The following is a 26695-nucleotide window of genomic DNA, read 5'->3' as shown; positions in this document are numbered from 1 at the left end:
GCGAGATTTCGGGTATTTATAGCTAAAGAAGAGATGTGAGTGTTGTTAACAGCGAAGCACATTTGGGCGGTGGTTGACATGCAGAATGACGAGTGTTGAAATGAACAAAATCCGGTTGCTTTGTCTGTGGTTTGAGTTGGTGATGTTGGGTTGCATGCTGGACACCTTTGTGAGTACGTGTTATTGCGCATGGCATTTGGGGTCCAGTTCTATTAGATTCCTGGACTTTGGCGGTTAGTAGACAAGTGAAACCAAGTGACAGTGGGTGTAGAAGTTTTATTTCATTTTTATCGGAGTCCTTTAAATGGGTTAGAATTTGCGAATTAACTTAGATTATTATAGATTTGAGTTAGGTTGGGTTAAATTTTTTTTACAAATTTTAATGTGGATTGATTTTTGATTTGATTCACTTAGAATCTGATTCATTAAGGTTGAACCTGTGGTGAGCCGGCTCACCTATCCACAAATAAAGGATGATACAAGTATTTTTTGTTAAGTTAGATTTTGCATCTAGGTCAGATTAGGTTGTTTTTTTAGCCAACACATAAATAATTTATATTTGGTTTAAATAATGATTTGGTTCTAGTTTTTGTTCGATTTTTTCAATTTGGTCATACTTTTAATTTTTTTAAGTTGGTCTTAATATTCGTCAATTTTATTCAATTTAGTCATTTTTGCTACCGCTAAAATAGTTAACAGATTGTGAACAATAACTGTCACGTTTCAATTAGTTCCTATGTTTTAAAAATAAACTCAAACTAATCAATTTTGTTAACTTGGTATTAAAGTTGTCTTTGTACGTAACACATGTCAGTTTCTAGTATTTTTCATTTTATTTTCATTTTTTTAAGTTTTTTTATTTTGTCAATGCCACTTGTCATGTCTTAGTGTCACATGGTAGTGTCAGTTTCACATAGGAATGTCAAAAAAATTAGCACTCACGGGTATCCACGGATAAAACCCGTAACGGGTAGAAAACGGATATTAAAAATGGATACTCGCTACCCGTACGGGTACTTTTTATACCCGCATGTTAACGGGACGAGTACGGGTATCATAGTATCCGTACCCATAGATACCCGTACCCGCTAAACTTACACCCCTTGACATTCTTCTCTTTCCTTTCTTTGAAATTAAGCATATACATCAAACCTTATATAGACAATGACGTTTATGGTATGCTTGTGGTCAAATGATGGAATCAAAATAGAAATACTTGGCACGTGACAATTGAGGTTTATTATTTGTTTATTTTTCAGGAATCAATCGGAGAAAGTTGATTTGTTGATCAAAGCACTAATTAAAGAATTTTTATTAGCTTGAACGTCATTTCATATTTACTTTTACAATTATTTGAACTTTATTTAAAATTTATGACAGTGATATATTTTATTTTTTTATTTGAAATTATGTTTAAATATTTTTTTTTAAATAATTTTGTAAATAGCTGTGGGTATCGTGGATACCCGCGAATATGAAAAAAATGGACGGGTACCCGCATAACGGATACCTGACGGATATGGATACGGATACGGATACGAGGCAGATATTTATCCAGCGGATAGGGTATGGGGGAGCTACTACTCGTACCCTACCCGTCCCATTGACATCTCTAATCTCACATGACAGTGTTGGTGCCATGTATGTAATTCAGGTTCCTATATTTATTTTTCTGACTCAAATTGAGTCTCAATTTTGTTTAAAATTGAACAATGTTGGTCCTATCCAAAATTGGACCAAATAAGTAAGTAATAGGAATGACAAATAAACTTGTCTTGTGGGTATTGTCTGAATTTGTTATCATACTAACAAAGAATCTCTGCATTGATTGGATATGAGATTGAAAATATCTAACTTTTTTAATTGGGTATGTGATGTATAACATCCTCACTATATCTCATCCTTATTTAAATTATTAAAATATTAAGTCTATTAAGTAACCATATATATATTATACACTTTCTATATTTTATTTTTTCTATATTTTATTTTTTCTATTTTTTTTGGTTTGTTATAAAATTCATTAGTATCTCCAAAATATTTATTTTTGATTTTATCATAACATTTATAACATTTATCTAATTATGTTTAAATAATATATATCAAATAAATATTTTTTATGTCTTACTATTTTCTAATATTTTTATTTATTATATTTTTCTTTTCACATGAACCTTTCATTTGTTTTATTTTTCTTTTCACATGAACCTTACTAAAATAATTTTTATAATCTTTCAATCATTAATCATTAATTAGGTTTAGGTTGATATTTAATTTCTTTTTTATTAAAACAATTGTTGATATTTAATTTCTTTTTCATATTTCTTAATTATACATTGCAAAATTGTGTTTTTTATGATGTCCCTTATTGGAGGGCATCAACTGTAATTCATCAAGATTCCTCACTATTACATTAAATTGGAATAAACTACATGTTTGGCAAGATTAGTAAAATTAGAGTAAACTACATGTTTGGCAAGATTAAGGAAAATTAGAGTTGATCAAGGTATATTCAATCTAATTACCGATAAGATTAAGGAAAATTAGAATTCAACAAAGCATATTCAATTTAATTACAAAATTGAGAATGTTCTGTTTTTGAGTTTGATTACTTTGATATTCGAAAAACTCTTCCTGATATTTGTCATTTTTTTTTTTTCTTTATTCACTTTTTTATGATCATTGGTTGTCAAATGTTGTGTTTCTTTCCCTTCCATTTTGGTATCCACGAGCCATCCGTCAAATTAGCTTAGCAGAAAGCAGAGAGTTAACATAAAACACAAGCATCTTTATTTATATGCTCGATTTGTTTATTGATATAAGAAGTGAGGTGGAGCTCAGTTATTTGCTACATGGTCCGATACATATTTCTACGCTCTCTCTCTCTCTCTTTGAGCTCTTACACCATACATACATTTAGTTCATTCATACTTATTCACTCTTTCTTCCCTCTTTCTGTTGTTGCTCAGGCTGTGCATCAGTAAAGTGGGAATCACTCTGCTTGTTTATCAACTTCTCAACCTTCTCACCAGATGCAGGGAAGGTAACATCCAACACCTCTGTAGGTATCTCGCTCATCACATTGTCTTCCTCACCTTCAATTTTTCAATCACACGTTACCAATTGTAAATTAAACAACTTCCAATTCAAGAATAAAACAAACAAGATCGACCAGATATACCTGCAAGGAAGTTCCTCTGGTTGTTCTCAGCATTGATACCGAAAGCAATGAAATTTAGATTGGAGGTTGCGGTGATGGCAACTGGATAAGATGCTGGGATAACAAATACATCGTCTTCAGACACCTCAGCTCTATACCTCTGCACTTCCCAGCTTTCCTCTTGCTGCTGCTGTTGCTGTTCTCTTTGCCCAACAAGTTCAATATTTGCTTCTCCTTTATTAACCACTAGTATCACTATGGCCTTTGAATTGTAGTTGGGCATAAGAAGACCTCCCTAAATTTGTTAACAAACAAATATATCTATGTAATTATAATTCCCATACTCATGTTTTCTAACTAAACAAATAATATGTAGAACTCAACAACGGAGTTTGATTATACGGTTTTCTTCGAATTTACCTCTTTCATATCCACAGAAGTGAGGAACACATCCAAGTCTCGAAGCTGGGGGTTTTTCTCCGGGGTGATCTCATGCAACCTTCCAAACTTGTTGGAATAGATAGGTTTTTGGCTTCTCAGGTTGAATGGTTCATTTTGGGAGGAAAGGGATTTCTTTGAAGTAGATTTAGCATGCTTCATCAGTTCCCGAATCTGTTCCCTTTTAAGTTGCACAATCACTCCTTCTTGCTGACTCTCCTCGTCTTGCTGTTTCTGTTCCTCCTCTCCAAACAGAACCCTGTTTATCTCCTTGTAGTCACTCTAAAAATCATGCAAATAAAGATAATGATATCATTCAACAGGTGTGACATTTAGACAAACAACTGGCTTAATGGAAACGCAAATATATTCTTGCTTACATCGAAAGAGGCCTCTAGAATATTCTTGCTGAATCCTTGCAAGTAGGATTGTTGGGCTTCTGTGCTAGATAGGAAAAAGTCCTACAGGCCAAGCATTTATCATCTCATGTGAAGAAAAATTTACAAGTTAGAATAAAAAAAAATTAGTTCGGAAAGCAGTACTTGAAATCTGTGAGGATTGTTAACGGGTACGGCGAGTTTGACTATTCTGAGATTCTCGTTGTCGTCAGGGTTAACCAAAAAGAAAGTGGTTCCTGCAGGGATCTTCTGAGCATGGCCTTGCTCAAGAATGTAGGAGTCTCTGCCGTCAGGGTTCACCAAGGTGAGTATGGCTCTCCCTGTAATTAACAAATTGATTACAATCAATGGTGCAGGAGAAGCAAGTGTGATGATTTTGAGTGAGTAGCGATTAGTTGATTACTTACCATTAAGGACAACTAGGAGGAAATCGGCATCAGCATGGTGAGGAAGAAGGAGGGTGTTGGGTTTGGACTTGAACTCTACAACACGGTAGTTTTCAAGATTCTGAATTTGTTTGGAGCGTTGGTCGAACCTCTGGAGGACACGAAGGTGACCATATTGGTTTCTGAATAGAGTGTGGAACCACCTGTCAGAGTCGAAGTAGAAGGGGTTATTTTGTCCTCTTGGTTCCGACTCTTCTTGGCTCTCTTGGTGCTCCCGGTGTACAATGCCGAAGGAGACAGAAAGTGATGCCAGGAAAAGAACTCCCAGCAACAGCAGCAGTGGAACCCTTGCTCTCATCATAGTATAGTATTACTGAATATCGAGTGAGTTGCAATACAATACTTTGATGATGACTCTGAATGACGAAAAGGTTGAGCGAGATTGCGGGTATTTATGGCTAAAGAAGAGATGTGAGTGTTGTTAACATCGAAGGACATTTGGGCGGTGGTTAACATGCAGAATGACGAGTGTTGAAATGAACAAAATGGGGTTGTTTTATTTGTGTGCGGTGGTGGTTTGAGTTTGTGATGTTTTGGGTTTCATGGTAGACACCTTGGTGAGTACGTGTTGTTTCGCATGGCATTTGGGTCCAGTTCTCTTAGATTCGTGGAATTTGGCGGGTAGTAGACAAGTGAAACCAAGCAAAAGTGTGGTGTGGTGAAGTTTTATTTCATTTTTTTTTAATTATGCCTTTGGTCTCATTTTAGAGTCACAATTTCAAAATGGTATACAAATTTTTAAAAATCTTAAAATTGTCCATTTTTTTGTTAAAACGTCTCACATTTGCCCTTTCCCGTTAAGTCAAGGTTGACGCCGTTAGAGGGAGTGTCTTGTGTTAGTTCCTCGATTTTTTGAATTTTTTATTTTATTTTTTGAATTTTTTTATTGTGAATTTTTTAAAAAAAATCAAAAAATTGCCACATGTCAATCATCGTGTCACGTGGCAGTGACACGTGTCAGTATTACTTCACGTGTCATTTCCTTAGTCTCAATTTGGTCCCTTTATTTTAATTTGTCTCAATTTAGTCCTAATTTTTGTAAAAATTAGCAATTTTGTTCCTCTTCAAATTGAAATAAAAATTAATTTTATATAAATGTTATACAAATATTTTTATTAAATTTGATATTTTTATTCAAATTGATATTTTTATCATATATTTTTAACATAGCTAAATTTATTTAAAATTATGTTTTACATTCAACTTTACTTAAAATTATTTTCAAATTTTAAATTTATATGTGTTTTATTGTTATATGAACTAGTTAATTTATGAATTTTTTCTATTAACAACTTTTAAACCATTTTAAATAAAGTTCAATGTAAAATATTAATTAAATGAACTTAATTTGGTTAAAAATATTTACTTGAAATATCAATTTTGATGGAAATATTTGTGTATATTTATATAGAAATTAAATTTGATTTCAATTTGGAGAAGGACAAAATTGCTAATTTTTACAAAAATCGGGACTAAATTGAGACAAATTAAAATAAAGGGACCAAACTGAGACTAAGGAAATGACACGTGACGTAATACTGACACGTGTCACTGTCACTGCCACATCACCCTATCACTGCCACGTGGCACGATGACATCTTGACACATGGCAATTTTTTGATTTTTTTTAAAAAAATTCAAAATAATAATAATAAAAAAATTCAAAAAATCGAGGAACTGACACGTGGCAATGAAGGGCAAACATGAGACGTTTCAACAAAAAAATAGACCATTTTGAGACTTTTAAAAATTTGGATACCATTTTAAGATTTTGACTCCAAAATGGGGATCAAGAACATAATTACACCTTCATTTTTATCAACTTGATCAATTGTTTCCAAAGGATCTTCTAAGCTGTCTTCTTATTGGTCTCTCTTACCGGTATATTTTTTGTGTTGGAAAAAGATCTTTTACGCTGATTGACGACCATGAAAAAGTAAATAATAATATATAACAGTGTCAAATGATAATAAAAAAAAATAATGATATTTTTATTATTAAATTTTGACAACTTTTTCTTACATGAGGTGTCATCTTCTAAATAATAAAAAATAACTTAAAAAATAACACCCGAGGTTGGAAGATAAAGTTATCAAAATTTAATAATAAAAAAATTATTTTTCTAAAAAAATGTAAAATAAAAATGTTACTGTGCTTTTGTGTTAAAAGAGAATATAGTAACACATTAATCATGTTCCACATAATTTAATGCTTCTTATGCCATCATATGCACCCTCCAACCAAGTCATTTTGTTCTGATTTAACATATTTTAATGCTACTTGGTCAGCCGGTGATACTATTGATTATTATTAATTTAATCGGTATGGACTGGCACATTAAAACGTAATAAATTATAATTTAAAGAAATAATTAAAGTATAAAGGTATAATTTTTTATAATCAATAATTTTACTTAAAACATTTAAATTTGTTTATTTAATCATTAAATTTTATAATCTTTTATTATTATAGTTATTTATATTAAATTTTATTAAAATTTAACAAAAGTAGAAATAATCATCAAATATTCATTACATCGTATATATGATAATATATAAATATATCTAAGAGACATTAAAAAAATTAAGTTTTTTCAAAATTAACTTACCTTTTATTCCCTAACAATATCAAATCTTTTCAAGTTTCATGGTTTTATTTTAATATTAGTTTTATGAATCTTTCTTCTTGCACCCCCACTCTTTCTCTCTGCAACTCATAATTTTCAATATCCCCATTTTATCCCTATTAAATTTGTAATAAAATCATCCTGCACCTCTCTTCTTTCTTCTTTTGCACCTCAATCCTCTCCTTCCTCAAACAGTCACACATCTCTCTTTCAACAAATCAATTCCAATAAAAACTACGATTTAGTCTTATAGATCTCTTCTAAATTTAGAAATATCTTACGAAACAAAATTTTTTTACATTTTAAATTAGATATTTTGAAAAGTATCTTCTGATCCGAAAATATTTTTTCATAATCCAAAAAAAGAAAAATTAAAAATAAGAATGTACAAAGATTTCTATTATATTTTAATGAAGGGTAGTGTGGAAATTTTGGTTTTATGGTAGTAAAAGAAGAAAATAGGGAAGTGCAGAAAGAAAGACCCTAATTTTATAATAAAGTATTTTTTTATTTTTCTATATGGGTTGATAGATCAAATTAGCCCACGACAGATTTAACTCAGATGGGTGAAGTCCAATTTTTAACCCATTATAAATGCAGTAAAAATATTTTAAAAATAATACTATTTTAAAGGACTTTAACTATCAATATTATATATATATATATATATATATATATATATATATATATATATAATTACTAGAGCTTAATCTGAAATAAAAGAAAAATATTTTAACTCTTTTAAGATATAAAAAACCTAAAAATACTGAAATTACCATAAAAGATGTAGAAGTAAATAAATAACTTGGTAAAAAAATATGTTGGAAGTTTGGGAAAAAAAAACATGAAGTCATCTTCAAATTGATCGATGTGATTGATATGAGTAATGTTTATTTATTTATTAGCTTCTTTTTTTTCGATTTTTTTTTATTTGAAAAAGTTAAATTCTTTTATTTATTTTTGTTGAGACGTATTTAACCCTTTCACCCACTATTCTGACATGAAGCTAGACCGAAGCATGAAAATTGTAGCACGATGAAAAAAATAAAAAAAGAACAAAGTATAGGAGAGGGTGATTTGGATTGAGATGTTAGTATGAGAAAAATGTTGTGGAGTTTTAGAAATGAAAGGTGGTGCCAACTGTTGCTTAGGTATGAAAGCAATAATGGCTATTTTAACTAGCCGGTGTCCACTATGAGATAGCAGTCTTCATATATTTGTGAGGTTTCTATCCCAACAACATCCATGGTCCATCCATTCCTCTTTTGGATAACTTGGCAAAATCTTAAAACAGAAATGTTTTTCAAATCTATTCACTATATTTTCTCTGATTTATTTACACATTCAACGCAAAGTGGTCCCACTGTAATCTCTCCTTCTTCTTAAAAGGGTAAAGTAATGGTTCAATTTATTATTGGCTATGGTAAAGTAATAATGGTTCAACTTAACAAAATATTTTTATAAATAAATTACAGAAAAAAAAGGTATTATCAACATACATTTTCTTTTACACAATGTTAAATACTAAAAACAGTTATAATGATATAAATATCAAATACATTACGGAAAAAGTAAAATAGTTATAAAAAAACAGTAAAAAATAACTAAATATGTATAGCAGAAATAAGATATGAAATCAAGGGAAGAACAAAAGTTAATAGAAGTTTTGTAGGTTATCTGTTGAAGGGTTGTAGTAATTTAAAATGGGATGATCATGTATAGATTATTCCACTTCGATTAGAGATAATGTGAACTTATAACATATTGATTTAAATGAAAAGAAATTAGTGTCATATCTATGTAGACATTTATATCTTTAATAGTTAAAATTTTAATAGTTAATATTAGTGACCAAATTGAAATTCAATTCATAAAGTAATTATAATTTTTTACTCGTAATAGAGATTAATTTAAATATCAATAATTTTAGTTTATAAATTAATATCTAAATTAGTCTTTATAGTGACAAATTACTCTTTATCTGTAAAATTGGTCGTTATCCCGCACAAGCGGTGGAGCATGTGGTTTAATTCGATGCAAAGCGAAGAACCTTATTAAGACTTGACATGTCGTGAACCCTCTTGAAAGAGGGGTACCTTCGAGAACGCGGACACAGGTGGTGCATGACTGTCAGCTCGTGCCGTAAGGTGTTGGGTTAAGTCCCACAACAAACACAACCCTCATGTTTAGTTGTCAAGATTGAGTTTGGAATCCTGAGCAGACTACCAGTAATAAGTCAGAAAAAGATAAGGATGACGTTAATAATAATGAGTGCAAACATCATTTTATAAATTTTATTAAGTAAATTTTGAAATGAATGTGATATCATATTAAAATATGAACTTTAAATTTAATTCAACACTTTAAAAAACAACTTAAGATATATTCGTCTGATCCTCATCAATATAGCATTTTTAAAAATATCAAATGAGACAACTATATTCATATCTATCTTATTTTATATTCAATTATAAAAATTAAGTATTATTCGTAATCATATTATTAGATCAGGAAATTTTCTATGCCTCTCACTGTTGAATTAAAAGTGTAGAACCACTCTAGCAGGGTTAAGTGAAATGAATTTGTGATAGGTTTGCTCGTGAAACTGGTGTGTTGGAAACTTTTTTATTTTCTTTTTACAGATTTTGAAGTGCGAAAAATTACATTATATAAAATTGTATTTATTTCATTGCATGTCAATTTATATGGCATTTAATCCATGATATGATCTCTTACCTGATTTTATAATCGATTAGAGACATGATATAGAGTGTGTTTGGAAATATTTGGCAAAATTGATTTTATTTGATATGAAAAAATTAATTTTGATCGATGGAAAAGCTAAAAAGAATTATTTTTCTTTAATATAAATTTTTCATCTACAATTAATTTTAAAATTGATTTTGTATGCCTCTAAAAAATTTATTAGCATAAATTCATTTTAAGAATTGATTTTGGAAGTTTCCAAAGTGAAACCACACCTGCACATAATAAGATTTTAAATGTAAGATCTTTTATTTATAAGAAAACATTGGGCCAAGAAAATTTTAAGCTTAAAAAAAATTCAATTAATGTATTATTTTTTTTTAAACTTATGAAAAACTGAAATGTAAATAAAAATGATAACAATGTGAGTTTTATAAAACTTTTCATTAAAGTAAAACTTGTTATTATCTTAACAAATATATGGAGCGCAATAAAATCTCATGATAAAACTAAACGCTTAAAATTAAATTATAATATGATTATATTGAGATAAACTCGCAAGATTCACAAACAAGCTGGTTCCAGTCCCAATCATCCTCGAAAATTGTTTTTTCTTATCACATCCATAATACAATAATATTTGTAAGAAATTAAATCATTTTTCTAAAAAAATATGACTTAATTATTCTTAAATATTAATAATAACGCAATATTTTGTTTTTATTTTAACTATACGTCTACTTATATTGGATTACACATTTACTTACGAATAACCAAAGTTTAACTTCTTATTTTCAAGATTTATTTCTAATCAAATAAATATATTTTTAAAGTTTCAAATATTTTTTTTTACAATTATAGTTTAACATATACAACAATTTTTTCACTAAAAATTACAAATGTTTATATAATTCAGTCAATAGTTGCTAGCTTTTTTTCACACTAAAACAAATAGGTGCTTTACTGTGACTTATTATTATTATTATTATTATTATATATATATATATATATATATATATATATATATATATATATCATTTATATCTTTAGATTCAAGTTTTATTTTATTTTTATAAATTGTAAAAATTAGTTCAACATCATGATCTATCTCGATCTAACAAAACATTGAGTTAAGTTCATGTTGGATTGGATTAGTACACAAATTTTGCGAATTGCTTTCATGAATATTGTGTTAGTGGACAAAGATTCACAAAAAACATCAAACAATTTTTATCCATGAGAATGTTTGATGTTATACCATAACATCTTTCATAGAAGATCATCCATGTGTGATTTAAATTATATTGACACATTTTTTACTTCAGTTTGTCATAAATTAAAATTGATTCATATTCATCAAATTTCTCTATATCACATTTGACAACACTTACATATGACATTATAACTTCAACAACTAAGAATGATTTTTCAACAAAAAATTAATCTTTTTTGTAGTAAGAGTTCATACTAAGTTACAACTATATTGCTTATCCTATATAATGTGAAATTTTTTAAGATGTATTATTTTCATCTATATATTTTGTTTGTTTGTAGTTTATTTTCAAACTTCTAAACTTTAAATTTAGAGTTTTTCTAATATTATAATTAAACAAGGTTGGAAAATAAATATAATATTAAAATCTAAAAACTGAGAGAGTTGAAGATAATTGAGTAATGAGTTGTTATGATATCTTCAATTTTTATAATATTATGTGAAATATTATGACAGATCTCCACATAGAAGCAGTCGGGTGCTTCTTGAGGTCGAACTATACACTGCTCCAATTGGAAGAACAGCAGAATGGATTGCATTACCGAGCTTTGGATAAGCAATGATCACTCAACCAAGCATCAACTTCCAAAACTCTGGGATTTTGTTCTAACTCATTATATATAAATAAATATGTATAACTAAATTTTATTAAATTTAATAGATGTTTTAAACGTAATAGCACTTAAATTATTTACGTTGTTTGATGAAAATAATAAATTCTTGGATAATGATATAACCATAATACAATGTGTCTCTTTTGTAAATATATTGTTTATTTTTCAGCAAAACTCAAAAGTTGTATAACAAACAAAAAGTTATCAATCTATATAATAAAATCAAACTCGTTTATATATAACAACTAAAATTTCTTCTTTTCAGCTTAAAGTTAGACTAACTATCTTAAAAGAGGGTCAATTAGAGTATAACTTTTTTTCCACATAAACATTGGTTATAAGACATCAAACCGTTTGTATTAACTAGAATACAATATATTTGTGATTCAATCTGACTTTTGAATTATGTCTAATTCTGCTCTAAAAGAAACTTTTAATGATTTCCAATAATCAAATATTGATTATTGTCACTTTTAAGTATAAATAAATAAAGATAAAAATTTCAAAATTAACTCAGGATTAGAAGATATATAACATTTTTTTTTCGAAGACATGACTATACAAAGTGAAATATATAACAATATTTTTCTATGTCGCTAATATAAATACTAAGACCCAAAGAAATCTAAGCTATATAAGATTTTTCATAACTAAACTATTATGGTAGTTGTATTTATATCATTTTCTTTGCTTTCCTATATTCTATATATTTATAGTTGATCATTGCATTTATAGCTGTCTTTTGAGAATTCGTTTTATTTAAAATTTAAAATATTGAATGCCTATTTTAAAACTAAAAATTAGAGTTTAAGTGTAATTTTACATAATGTCATCAAAATAAGTGTAGTTTATCCTAAAATAAAATAAATATAAATAATTTTTTGTAATAATATTAGTTTTGTTTATTTTTTTTTATAAAATTTGACACACATAATAATAAGAATGTAACTGCCATTGAAGGATTAAAATAATTAAAATTAAATTTTGTATAAAATTAAGTCTTAGTTTGTTTTCAAGTGTTATTACGTATGGTATTTTTGAGAAAAAAAAAACAATAATTTCATAAAAGTTATAGAATTTCAATTTTATTATTTTCATTTCTATACCAATATGTATATAAACTAATTAAAAGTTAGATTAAGAAAAATGAATATTATCTTAAATTTAAAAATAAATAGAGTATTATGTATCCAGGGAGGTTGCAATCGCTGTCAGAGAGATGAATGAGCTTTCTTCGGGATTGAAATGAAGTTATGTGGGCGCTTTCAAAAAGAACAACAAGTTTTTAGTCAATTTGTACTGTTTTCAGCTTTTTCAGAAAATGAAAATGTTATCGTATTTTTCCTGACGAGTTTGTATATTTGCGGATGAGTTTTTACGGAAGAAACAGCTGAGAAGCTATTACAACCTCTCACCTACCTTTACACTTCCTGTACGGTTCAACTTCATTACCTTTCGGATAAAACCCATCAAAATTAGATCCACAATGTTAGGGCTATATTCACTTTTTTCAAAACTACACTTAAAACCTCAATCAACCACTTTTTCTTCTTCAAGTTTTTCCACATACCACCCCATTCTTTGCTATCTTTTATGTTGTGTTTGTAACTTAATTTTTTCTGCAACAGTGTCGACAATGTTTAATGTGGTGTTATTTTTGGGCTATCATGACCTTAATATAAAACATCCATACTGGCATTTTACGAGTACTCAGTGTAAAGAGTTGTTTTTTGCTGATTTGTTTATAAGATGCAAACTTAAGACATTGTTTACATGAACAGTTGGCGAAGAGGATGTTTCTTTAATATGGCACAAACCAAGAAATTATTTGTGTCCCTTCTGATCGATGTGCTGTTGTGATGGCAGAGCCATATTTTCTCCGTCTGCCCTAACCCAGATTGGTAATAATATAGTTGTATTCACAAAATAAATGAAACTATGATCAAAGTACTTGATTGGCGTAAACTAAATCTCCCTTTCCGTTGTCCTCATTTTCATCAACAACACAAAGTTGTCATTATAAAAATAAATAAATAATAAGTTTTTAATGGTCATGATAGTACTAAGCACTAGTGGCTAGTCTCCTTTCAAAGATAGAGATAGGGAATCTCAGAAAATGATTATATAAGAGTAGTAGGACTGTACTTGGACCGTTAAGTAGGAGCAGAGAAGCTACCTCTGTGTTATAATTGTGATCTTTTTACTCGTTGCACAATAGCTAGGGTTTTCACCCACTGAAATTGGTTCCAATCTGCAGATGTTCTCTTCCACATATGACTCCAACCTTTTTCCAAACTTCCCTTCTTCTTCTTACCCTATCCTTCCTTTTCTCATTGATCCTGAAAATGATTTTGCAAGCAACACCCTTTTTGATGACCCTCTTCTTGTTCCCTTCACACCCATCACCCATGATCCTCCATTCCCTGAAGAGACTGTTGCCAATTTTGCAGTTGCTGACTGCACTGCCATTCTTGAACAGGATGCAAACACTAACTACGGTTCCCACAATGGTAGCATGTCCAATTTTCTGACCCAGAAACCAGCCATAGCAAAGAAAGACAGGCACAGTAAGATTCACACATCTCAGGGTTTGAGGGATCGCAGGGTGAGATTATCAAGCGAAATAGCCCGCAAGTTCTTTGATCTTCAGGACATGTTAGAGTTTGACAAACCAAGTAACACCCTTGAGTGGCTTTTCACAAAGTCTGAGAATGCGATCAAAGAACTAGCCCAAAGTAAGCATAGCGGCAGTATTAGTGGGGGTGACAAGTGTTCCCGCGACGCTTCTGTGGATTCAAATAACAACAAATCATTGGCGGGTAGTGGGGGTGATGGTTCCAAAGGGAGGAAGTCAAAATCGGCACAGAAGGATGATGCTTGTGTTCAGACCAAAAAGGAGTCAAGGGAAAGGGCAAGAGCAAGAGCAAGAGAAAGAACTTGCTACAAAATGTGTAGCACTAGAAGGGTGCAGCAAGACTTTGATGAAAGGTGCCCTGTAACTGCAAACACTCAAATGCTGCACCAATTCAGGTCTTCCATTCTGCCCGAACCTGAAGCTTTGGCGAGATGGGTTCAGCCATATAACCCTTTTCTCATTCATAATGAAGCACCCAGAGATGGATTTGACGTCATTGAAGAATCTATTATGATTAAAAGGAACATGAAGCCGTCAACTATGTTAGCTTCTCATCACCAAAACCAAAACCAAAACCAAAGCCAAAACCTTGTGATCCCTAGGGATGCAAGTTTCAACAACAATGTGTGCCCCTTGCTACCCTATTCCACTCCAGACTGGGACACTAATGGGGCCTTTACTGGATGCTCCAACTTTTGTGCAATAGGAACCATGAACCTATCTACATGTTTCATGAACCAGTGGTAAGTTTTAAATTTTTAATTCTTCTTTTAAAATCACCGCCGGAGCTTTTGAACTTGTGATGGAGTTTAGTGATTTCTGCGTCCAGATTTGTAGAGCTTCATTCAAAACTTTGGAAATTCTTGGGAGGAGTGCATCAATCAGAGTCCACACAACTGTGCTAGTTTTCGGTAAAATCTGATCAGAATGAAATCCTCGAGTGTGCTTTGCCTTGTAATCATCATCTCATAGTTCTGTGTTTCTTCTCTCTATCAGCAACTTTTTTCTGCCCTATATTCCCATTTTACAATGTTTGTACTGATTCTTGCTGATAAGCAGCCAATGGCAAGTGAAAGTTCGCATACAGGTTTGCTGCGTCCTGCGTGTATTATATCTGTCTAATATTTAAAGTTTGATTGAACAAGTATTATCAAAAGTCATGAAGTCACTCGCTAGCAGCTTTATGCTTTTACTTTCTTTTTCTATGTTATTGGTTAGTCCTTAATGGTGAAAAGAAATTATGTACTTTGGGCGGAAGGGCTTACATGGATCAGGAAAAAACTACGAAATTTCAGCTTTTGTCTGCAGTTAGCCTTATAGATGTTGGGGATTTGCTAATTTATATTAACTCTTTCAGCTTCACGGATTCAAGCAAGGCTAACCAGAAGTCAACCACGTATTTCACAAAAGCTCTGTGAGCATCATACAGAGAATATCACTAGGCATGCTGTTTTTTCAAACTGAATTTAATTTCAAAGTGGAAATCTCAAGTTAAAAGCTTCCTATTTTTGTAGTTTCTCTGAAGCAAACTCGATGAACATAAATATCATTAGTTAAAACGGAGGGTTTGGTGTGTAATTATGTTGATTTTATAACCACAGAACAATGCTGACCTTTTTTTTTTTGGTTAATTTGGTAAAAAACTATTGAAAAGTTTATGTTTAAACCCTTACACATCTGAATGTAAAACTATGGGCAAGAAACACTGGGTACTAATTATGTATCAATGTTGCATAAGCACTGTTGAAGTATTCATACATTCTTCAAATTTAAGCCTTCTGATGATGAACATGATCATAACTTTATCCATAACTTTTTCATGCCAAGTTTCTCGTATTCAAAGGCATGGATCTTCGGATCTTATTTCAGAGGACATATATAAATTGGTAGAATCCTTTTGGCTGCCAAGATGTTTCCATACGGCCTTCCATATTTTAGTAATTATTTGCTATTAAGTTTCTGAACAAGAACAAAATGGAATGCTTAGGGCTTAGGGATACATGCAGTCAAATTGTTATCACTGTGTACACAATTTATACTGCAACGGCAATACTCACTTGTACTGTATGCAGTTTCTGTTTCTGTTTCATTTTCAATGCCATGCCTCCTCATTATATTAGGTTCTACATGAAATGGAACTTGAATCAGCATATTACCAATGTTCAGATGGAGCATGAATGTTCAATACCATTGCGAACATAATTTCTTAGAAGTCTGATGGTGTAAAATATTTTATGACCTAATGATCTCTTACAGTTTCTCAAGGTTTTGATATCCTGTGCAATTTGATGTATCAGAAGTTGTTACCGCGTTTTGAACTTATGACATCTATCTAAGTTAAATGCACATGACATAATCACTTGAAGATATGCGCCCAGGTTGGTGGAAATCCTATGTAATTCTAGTTCTACACCTTCATACAAACTGGTATCATGCTCAGTATTCTTGTTACAAGAGATAACTTTCTTTGTTGTATTTTGAACCTTGTCACTATTCTACAGCTTTAACTTTGATAGCTTACAGGGTTAACAAACTTAGCTGTTTAGCGGTTGATTATGTAAGCAAGTTATTGACAAGTAAGTTAAATTGATTCTATATATGGAATAATATGTTCTTTAACCTAAAGCCAAATATGAGATGGATTTATGGAAAAAGAAACAGATGATGTGATTCTGTTCGTGATCATAAGTAAGATACAGAATGTTAAATGTTCAATCTGAGTTAGCTTCTCCATTTTGACAGGATATCCATTTGGAATTTTACATATTTTGATGACAAACACAATGGAGGGCTCTACGACCAGAGGCCCTAATTATGTAAGGAATTGTGAAATGAAAGCATATCAAGGGTTACACCAATATAAGGTATTACTGACCTACTAATTAATCTTAAATTCGAAGTTTCTATGCAGGCTCGCTATCTTAGGTGCTTGTTTTCGCTTGTTCTGCTAATGTAGGGTTTCTTGCAATCTTGATCAATGGCAAGGTATATATATACATATATGTTTAACCTTGATTTAAATTAATTTAGTGACATACATATCGTTACTTTCCCACCATATATTTCATCGTTTTTACGGGAATTAAATCCTGTATATTATATAAATGCATCTCATTTCCAAAACCTCTATAAAACCAATGGTCAAAGTTTTCTGTTTAACTTAAAAACAGCGAATCAGGTTGATTTTACTGACAGAAAAGTATAAGATTGATACATAAATAAAAGTGTTTGTGTTGATTCCTAGTATCATTTACTGCTATGCATATTACTGCACAGACTGTGACTAGTGACAAGTTGATTTGTGACCTGAACACTTTTCTCTCGAACCTTATATACCAACAATTAAAGTTAAAAACCTTTACAGCTCTTCTTCTTATAGCTAATTTTTGGAAGAAATTTTTCTTATGAATCAAAAAGTTAAAATCACTACTAATTAAGATCAAAGGGTAAACTCCAGCAATTAATATAAAATAACAATAACAGAAACAAAGAAATTTTAAGTCAAACTGAATCTTTCTAAATTAACCTACAGAAATAAGATTTATGATTGTCAAATGCTACGGATATAAATATTGATGACTGGTTTTTGTTTTGGCATTCACCGGTGCTAAAAGCATTTCACAGAACCAATCCCTCGTTTGAGCATTTGCAATAAGACGTTGGTTGAATTTAATGCATTCTAATATGTTGAAGAGACAAATTTTAGAAGGAAAAGGGGAATAAAAGACTAATTGATTTTTTTTATTGTTTTTCTTCTTTCATTTCATAAGATATTAAAGTGGAGATGATTTTTTTTTTGTGTGTGTGTGTGAATAAAAGTGGTGAACATTTATAAAAAAGGAAAATTTAGTATTTCCATCCCAACAATCCAACTGAGACATTCTTTACTGTCTGATGCTTCTTGTTTATTGATTTTGTTTTCCTTAGGTACAAATGTTTGGGGGAATTTATCATAGTTTGAAAACAAATACTTATTTGATAAAAAAATGAAGTTGTAATGGTTGAGCACATTTATACATATACGTTATATCTATAAAGAAGAATTGAAAATAATGGGATGAAACTCAAACATTTGTACCTAAGGAAAACAAAATCAATAAACAATGTGGTATATTATACTAATGAAAAACTGGTTCATAGGTTATGCATTTGTTTCTAACATTTTACTTTTGAAAGTTTTGCATTGATTAAACTTCCAACAACATTCGGTGTCCAGGACTAAAATAATAAACAGATAGTTTTGTTGAGACATATATAGACAAAGTGAACATAACAGTAAGCCAATGTCTTTTGGTTTACATTTTCGCCAAGTTTTACCTACACTAGTAACTCCCCAGCCTCTCATGGTTCTTGGTCACTAGCTTTGTAAAGCTATTTTTACTTTTTAAGTGCATATTGAAAATTATCTCACTTTTTCATTCCAATTCTCAATCTCTTAGAGTAGTTGCATTGATTAAGAAAAAAAAAAAAAACTGCATTGACTACATAAACAAAATATATTCAGTTTTGAAAACAAGGACATGGAGGTGCTTATCTTTCTATTACTATATATTGCATCTGAAAAAAAAAAAAAAAACTAGAGAGATGAAATCTGTGCATTTCACAAATTTGAATAAAATAATGATACGATAAAAACATACAACAACTTTATTTCATATCAAGAACATGCCAAACACTACATTACAAGTTTAACCTAACAATTAAGACTGCAATAGTACGCAACAGAGCTAAATTGATCATGATTCATGCCAAATAAATTATGAAACACGTTTATTGAAATATTTTAATTGTATTTTGTTAAAAAAAAAAACTCTAATTGTAAATTTCTATTTCACTATGACAAATTATAAATTTAACCATCTTATTGTTGTTGTTTTGATGGATGCAGATATTAATGAAGTTAAATAATTTTTCAGTACAAGAATTGTGTCTAATCATGAGGTTGTACTAAATAATTCTGGTGCAACCCTAGTTGTACATTCCCCTACTTTTAGAAATTAGTTGTCTTAAAAGTAATATACTTAGAAAAAATGGTTTATATTTTTTCCGTTCTTGGTGCATATGCAAGGACAAGAAATATTACATTTATTCTTTACATGTTAAAATGGTGTAGTTATAGCAAGGAACTTTATATATATTATGTGTAGCTATATGGTTTAATCGTAGTGAACTTTACTTCTAGCGTTCCTAAGGATCTGTCATGTTCAACACTGCATGATTTTGACAGGAAGAAGAAATGAGATATAAATGCTGCAACAGCAGAGTGAGTTCCCTGGTACGACACTAGTGAACTCGTGTTAAGCAAATATTGACCAAGAGAACTCTTAGCACCAATATCGCTTCTTTTTTCCCAAAATATGTATATTTCACTACATCTCTAACGTACCTTTCTGTATGTCTCATCATCTTAATCCAGGCCCTCATAGCTGGAACACCCACTACTACCAAGTGCCCTTTCTTTCAGATAATCACTATCACTTTCTATACTAAATATACAGTGCTTTACTTACTCAATTCCTATAAAAAATCGTGCGATCTTTTCATAATTGTTTTGAAACTATTTTTACCTATGTTAATTATCTCTTGATTCATAACTTCAACTTTTAGACCATGAGAGACTTTTTAGGTTTTTCAGTGAAAGAAAAAACATTTACATATACCACTCAAATCTTTCACATTCTACTTTTAGTGTAGCTTATTGATGGGTAAGATGAAATTAAGCCTCGAACTCTAAATTTTATAGTAACCAGAAAAAAAATAATATTAAGAAATTGAAATGTGACCTAAAGTATATGAAAGCCCTAACCTTTAAACGTCTTATGCACAATCCCCTTCACGCTTTCCTCCAAATTCTTGCTCCAGAATTGGAAATGGAAATCCAAGCTAATTTTTTTCCCCATTGATGCCTCGTTTCCAAAAGGTAATTTCTTTAGTCACTTTATCTCCAACCCCACACAGATTCAATTGGTTCGTCCGTTCTCGTATTGTACTGACAAACACTCACGATCTGGTTAAAGCAATCATATCAACAATTCGAACAACGTTGTATTGATTTTTTTTTTTTTCTAGTATTTTCATTTTGAAACATCAGTAAGTTAGAAGTTACGTGTATGCGAGCGTGTGAGTGTGAAATGACTGGCTTCAACGCTGTTACAAATAATTTTGAAACCCATTGAATGGAAAGCTTTGGTTTGTTGTGCTAAAAAGGAATACTGGAGTTAAGGGAAGAAAAGAGAATCAAGTGGAAGAATAGCTTGATTGGGTAAAAGAAAACATTTTATTGCCTATGTCTGTGAATGAAAACGCGGAAAGGTTTCTTCACGTACAACATAATAAGATCATAATCTTGAATTTTTTTATTTTATAATAAACAAATAAAATAATATTAATAAGAAAAATAATATTACGTTGGCAAATTTCAAATTGTTAGAAATACAAATTATAAGTTGAAATTATCGTTTAAAATAGAAATGAAAAAAGTTAAATGGCATTAAAAAACAAAACTTTAAAACATGATAACTCATACCTCATTATTAATGAGTCTGACTAATATATCTAATAAAAATATTTTCAACCAACATAAAACAAAGTTTGAAAGATAAAATATCACAATATTTAATAATAAGTAAACAATGAAAATAAATATAAAAGAAACAATATATTTTTTAACCTTGATAATATTATTATCATGCATCATTTTCCATTGTATAAATTTGTCTAAAAGTTGACAGTGAAGCATTAAATAATAGGACAGATGCCCGAGTGAAGTGGTTCAAATTTACCTACCCTATCCATTTGCTTTCTGAAGCCCAAGCAACAACACGTACTACCATGTTCTAAATGTTTCATGCGACCAAAAGATCCAACCCTAGTAAAATCAGATGCGCTCCATGATGTTCTTTTCTTTTAGCATGCCAGACAAAAATTATATTTAGTTAATGGTCAAATTATAGAAACTAATCTGAAGAGCAGAACTAGTAATAATCTTGTTCAATTAGGAGTAAGCATGAAACAAAAGGGAAAACTAGGAAAGAAAATAATGAAGGACAATCGACGTATTCATTTCGTAAAACAAAAAACAAGATGACAGTTCTATATTTTGCATAAGATTTTGACTTCAAACTAATTGTACCTCCAGATGAAGTCTGCTAGTCAAAACTAGACAGTCTTTCGAGAAGATATATGCCAAATTGTTACAGTGAAATTACAAGGTGGGAAATCACTCAAGTGAACACATGCTATATTACACAACTTTATTCGTTACTCCAATAAATTTAATACGTGTACTTCAGTTCATTATATGACGGATCTCAATTTTCTCAATGTGATTCTTAACAATAATTATAGAAATAAAAGAAAGAAACTACAAACTTTCAAAGTGAATATTAATTTTATAATCTGTCCAAAAACTCAAAACTTGTAAAATATTTTGGACCACAAGGATCAAAGACGATAATTACAAAAAATGAAGAAAAAGAACTCAATACTACAGGCTTACGAGTTTACTGTAATGTGAGTTTAGTAATAAAAATGTTGAATATTTTATCAATGAGTTAATGGTCTTTTATGTGTATATAATGTTTTAATTAAAATATATGGGAACAAAGAAAAAGTTACGAAAGAGTTTTATTATGTAAATAAAGAACCTTAGTTAATATTGTGATTAATTTACACATCAATTAATAAATTAATTATAATTTTTTATTTATAATGTAAATAATTATAATTACCATTAATTTTTAACTTATAGATTATTATTTAAATTGGTCTTTATAGTAAATATTTATTTTTATCATTAAAATTAGTTATTATTTAAATATGTTCTTATAATGTAGGCTTTAATCAATTGATTATACTTAGTTCACTTTCAGAGTCTCAAATAACAAAAATTTCTCTTATCATCAAAAGAAACTTATAAATTCAACAACGAGTAATAAAATACGTTTAACAAACAATAAATCTTATTAACATAAGTTTCAATGATTCTAATATCATATTTAAAAAGTTGACTTTAAGTTTAATAAAAAAAATGGTTAAATGAGATTTACGTTTATTTATATACTATAAATTAATCTTTTTCTAATCAAGAATCTTCACCATAATACTATAACATCCTAAGAGAATATTAATTAACTGAAGACAAATTATATCTTAATCTGACTAATCAGAATTGTTTACCAAACCCCTCTTAAGATTGACTCTTACATATTGGCTCAAATTATTTGTGCTTCTTTACCTACATGGTTGCAAATTTTAGTATAAAAAATAAATATGGTCTAATTAGGTTAGACTCTTTCATGTTTTAGGCACAAAATGTTTTCTCAAAGAGAGTATAATATCTTTACAATTAATTTCAAGATCTGAGAGATAAGAACTCTAGTATGTTAGCCTGTATTAATAAGTTGCATACAAAAGGGAAGAACACGACGTTTTTAATTATGGAGAAAGAAGTGGAAGAAAAGGTATATATATAGCATTGGGTTAATAAGGTCCTATTGTGATGAAAGCAGCAATAAACCAGAAAGGATAACATGTGCGAGCGGGCACTAAGGGCTGATTCAAAGAAAGGAAAAAGTGTACACATTCTCCATCGATTTTCTGTAAGAGAAAAAATCATGCCGACAATATTTTGAAGAGGTTTAAGCACACTTGTGGTCATGTCTCACTTCAGTAGAGTTGGTCCTCTTCATCCAAATAACATGTCTTATAACACATTGCAACTGCCACATAGAAAGAGACTAGAGCTACCACTTGCCTAGCTTTTAATACCTAGTACAAATTAAATAGGGCCAAAAGGCCATTGCCTTCAACTTTACATCCTATGTTTTACAATCTTTATAACACTACTACCACCCAACGTTCAAATCCACCCACTTACCCATACATTACAGCTAACTTAACTTCAAATAACCATACATAAGGTTTAGAATTAACAACAATCAACTTCAATTTCACAACATTGAATTTTCACACTAGAAAAATATTTGTTTAGAGTCCAATTTTCTTTAATTAAATACAAATTCTTGTAGTAACCAAAATGTTGGTAATTAATTCAGTGAATTTGACTTCTTTTTTCTCATTAAGAATATCCTGCGTGTCTTTCGGTTGAGTTAGGAAATCATCTCTTCATCAGATTTCTCCCAAAACGTATTGTATTTTTTTAATAATTTTCACCGATAAATTTGGTGACAAAAGGTATATTATAAAAATGAAACAGGTAAAATATAGGATAGATTCAATGAGAAAGAGTGAAATAGAGTAGTCTTCTTAAACCTTTAAAAATTAAAAAATTAATGTTGATTGATAAAATCATTTTCACCATAAACTGTTTGATTTCCTTTTTTATTTAATTTTACTTTCTTTGGTTATTTGAAATGATTTTTTAAAATTTCTTAATTTCAATTTTCTTTTAATCTTTTTATCAAACATTTTTTTAAAGAAGTTTAAATTTTTCATATAAATGAATTATCCTCTTCGATTGTTTCACCATTAATGTTCACAACCGGTTTCCTAAGCAGTCACTTTTTATATAATTGATAATAATTGTGCATGGCAGTTTCAAATTATTATTAAATTTTTAAAGATATTACAGAATATGTTTTTTAATCAATTTGTAAATCTAAATAATTGATTATTGATGGTCAGATATCCAATGTTTATTTTCTTCCAAAATTCTGAAGAAATATGTCCATGTTTTTTTAATCATTTCTTGCTCCATCAAATTTTAGTGTATTGAGTTTTTCTATACATTTTATTTTTAGGCCATTTCTATGCTACTAAACTATTTGTTTGGAAAAACTTGTTTCTCCAATTTAAGATGATTTTATGAAAAGTAAGTTGGATGCTGGCATGCTGCAATATTGACTATAATTCAGCATAAAGATTTTTCTAAAAAGCAGGACATTTTCGTAAATTTAAAATTTTGAAATTTATGATTATTTCCTAAAAACGTTTTTCTTTCAACTTTATATTTCTTTTCTCAAAAAAGAAAAACTATTTTTTCTTACATCCAAATCTAAATTTAACATATACATAAATTAATTTTATTTATTATGGGAAACTCTTTTTCAAATAAGCTCATTATAAATTTTGATATTTAGACAAAATTTATCAATCATTTATCATCACATAAAATCTTATTAAAATAAAGAAATATTAAATAAATACAAAATATTAAAAACCATATAAAATTTATAATGAAACATTATACTTCATGAAAGATAAACAAACTAAATTTATTATAAAAAAAGAAAACTCTTTTCAACGTAATCTAGTTCATTCGCGGAACAGGATACTGAGCCAAGTAATTGTCATTTAAAATTAGAAACCCGTCTCTTACCCAATCGTAATTTTGGAAAATTTTATGTTTAAAAAATATCAATGTTATGTTTTGTTTGATAGAAGAAGAAAAGGATAGGTCGGAAAATAAAAGAAGAAAAAAAAACGTGAAAATGGAGGACATAAAAATTGTTTAATTGAAAAGAAAAAGTAAAATATATATATATATATATATATATATTATTTCTTACTACTTTATTTACTTACTATATAAAAGTTATTTAAAAAATCATACCCTATATAGACACCGTAATTAACCACCTTAATTAAAAGTAATTAACTTTAAAAACAACTTAAAAGCACAACATATGTCTACATATAATTAGTTATGGTGTGTTCTTTCAACTGGTCGAAACACGGTCTTGTAGTTATAACACGAATTATCTTACGATAAAGTGTGAAAGAAAATTGATTTACATGAATATATAAACCCCAAACTTCTGCATCACTGTGGCATGGTGATATGGTGAGAAGGACAGGTACAAATTTCCACATTCTCATTACCAGTTTTGAACATCTGATTCTAAAGCCTTAGAAGTTAAAGATAAGGTTAATTTATAATATATAATTTGATGTAATCTTATAATCAGTATTATAAGATTGAGTTAAACTTAAAACTCACTTCTAACTTAATATCAGAAATAAGTTAAAGTCTATCTTAACAAACTTTCTTATAAATTCTTTAAGCTTTATACTAACTTTTAACCTAAAAGTATTACCATCTATTTTCTATTTTTTTTTTCTTATTAAGTTCAATGTCGCTTTCTTAAGCTTTTTCAACTTTGACGTTTGAGTCATAATAAAATTGATCTCTTAGCATTTAAATTTTTTATTCTATTTATTTCACTCGCCTATTTTTCCAATCTACCTAATGTAGGGAAAGGGACTGTTCGCGAGATAAAAATACTTTATTGATTTAATTGAGAAAAAAATGAGAAATTTTAATTTAAATAAACAATGGAATTTATTCTGCCATTTTCCCTTTTTTTTTATTTCCTATTAAATTAATTAAATTACACAATTTTTTAAAATACTTTGCATATTTTTTATCTTAATTTACTAAATAATTAATTTATTTCTTACCATTTTTCAATTTATTTTTTTATATATTTTTCTTCAAAATCAAACATGATTTTTTTTTTGTATTGCTTGAATGAAGAAGGAATAAATAGTTTTTTATTTTGTTCAAAAGTATTTATATTAAATAATTTTACGACTCTTTAACGTAATGATAAATCAACGTGTAGTTAGTTAAATTCCGTATTCGTTGTTAGTACTTAAAGCAATATAATATTATATGCTATTTGGGGACGAGTCCCGTGCTCTTTCTCTCTTCCTTTGTTTTTCTCATTGAAACCATTTTGTGGTAAACCTATCTTTAAATCATTTTCCCATGTCCTTAATATCTTCATTGCCTTTCTTTTTTCTTTCCTTAAATGACAAAAGGTTGATACAGTATTTTGAATATGTACTTATCTTTTACTCTACTTACATAAAAAGTCATCTATAATAAATATTAGATAAATAAGTAATTTTCAAATCATTTAAATTATCGTAATTGATTTGTTCATACATTTTAATAACGGGTAAAATATAATATTTTCTATTGGAAACGAAGGAAATTATTGTGGAAGTTATTTTTTACTTGTACGAGAAAATTGGTTTGTAATTTTTTTTTGAATACTTGTTCAGTATTTTTTTTTTCTCAATAAATTTGCTATATCTGTATCAATACAACAAGAAACTGTTAATGTAAAGCTCAGTTTGTTATGCATGCGTATCAACTGCTATAAATTCTTTAATATGGGTTAGCAATGAAAAAAAAATAACAAGAAATTTTATTAGCGTCACCATGTTTTGATCAAAATATTGGTTTCCACAGCTAGTTTTTCATTTTCTACTAGCCGCTAGCTTTCATTTTATGTTTTATTTGCAGAGGACATTAATCCATAGAAAAATATACTAGTTACTAAAACTGTATAGCATTAGATGAAGACCCTGTGTGTTGGATTTGGATTCAGTTTGAGTATTTTCTATTCGTGTTTCTACTTTTAATACCTA

General features: G+C 29.4%; 2 protein-coding genes across 2 annotated transcripts; one reads left to right on the top strand and one right to left on the bottom strand.

The window, feature by feature from the left end:
• Positions 1-2767: 2767 nt before the first annotated feature.
• On the bottom strand, positions 2768-4811 carry LOC114192157 (beta-conglycinin beta subunit 1-like). Its single transcript, XM_028081780.1, has 6 exons — positions 4404-4811; positions 4141-4316; positions 3979-4059; positions 3581-3880; positions 3182-3455; positions 2768-3095 (listed from the first exon to the last, which is right to left on the bottom strand). The coding sequence occupies exons 1-6, from the start codon at positions 4741-4743 to the stop codon at positions 2932-2934; spliced, it is 1335 nt and encodes a 444-aa protein (XP_027937581.1). The 5' UTR covers positions 4744-4811; the 3' UTR covers positions 2768-2931.
• Positions 4812-13832: 9021 nt separating this feature from the next.
• Positions 13833-15454, top strand: LOC114189487 (transcription factor DICHOTOMA-like). Its single transcript, XM_028078061.1, has 2 exons — positions 13833-15039; positions 15126-15454. Coding segments are annotated over exons 1-2 (1122 nt in total). The 5' UTR covers positions 13833-13918; the 3' UTR covers positions 15127-15454.
• The last annotated feature ends 11241 nt before the right edge of the window (positions 15455-26695 follow it).

This window comes from Vigna unguiculata, chromosome 7 (genome assembly GCF_004118075.2).
Source record: "Vigna unguiculata cultivar IT97K-499-35 chromosome 7, ASM411807v1, whole genome shotgun sequence".
Classification (NCBI taxonomy): domain Eukaryota; kingdom Viridiplantae; phylum Streptophyta; class Magnoliopsida; order Fabales; family Fabaceae; genus Vigna; species Vigna unguiculata.
Note: the sequence above shows the minus strand (reverse complement) of the source record. Positions and strands in the feature narration are given on the sequence as shown.

Coding starts and splice junctions, on each gene's coding strand:
- LOC114192157 (XM_028081780.1), bottom strand. CDS start 4,743: ATGATGAGAGCAAGGGTTCCACTGCTGCTGTTGCTGGGAGTTCTTTTC. Junction 4,317..4,403: donor CCTCCTAGTTGTCCTTAATG/GTAAGTAATCAA, acceptor TGTTAATTACAG/GGAGAGCCATACTCACCTTG. Junction 4,060..4,140: donor ACAATCCTCACAGATTTCAA/GTACTGCTTTCC, acceptor CTTGGCCTGTAG/GACTTTTTCCTATCTAGCAC.
- LOC114189487 (XM_028078061.1), top strand. CDS start 13,919: ATGTTCTCTTCCACATATGACTCCAACCTTTTTCCAAACTTCCCTTCT.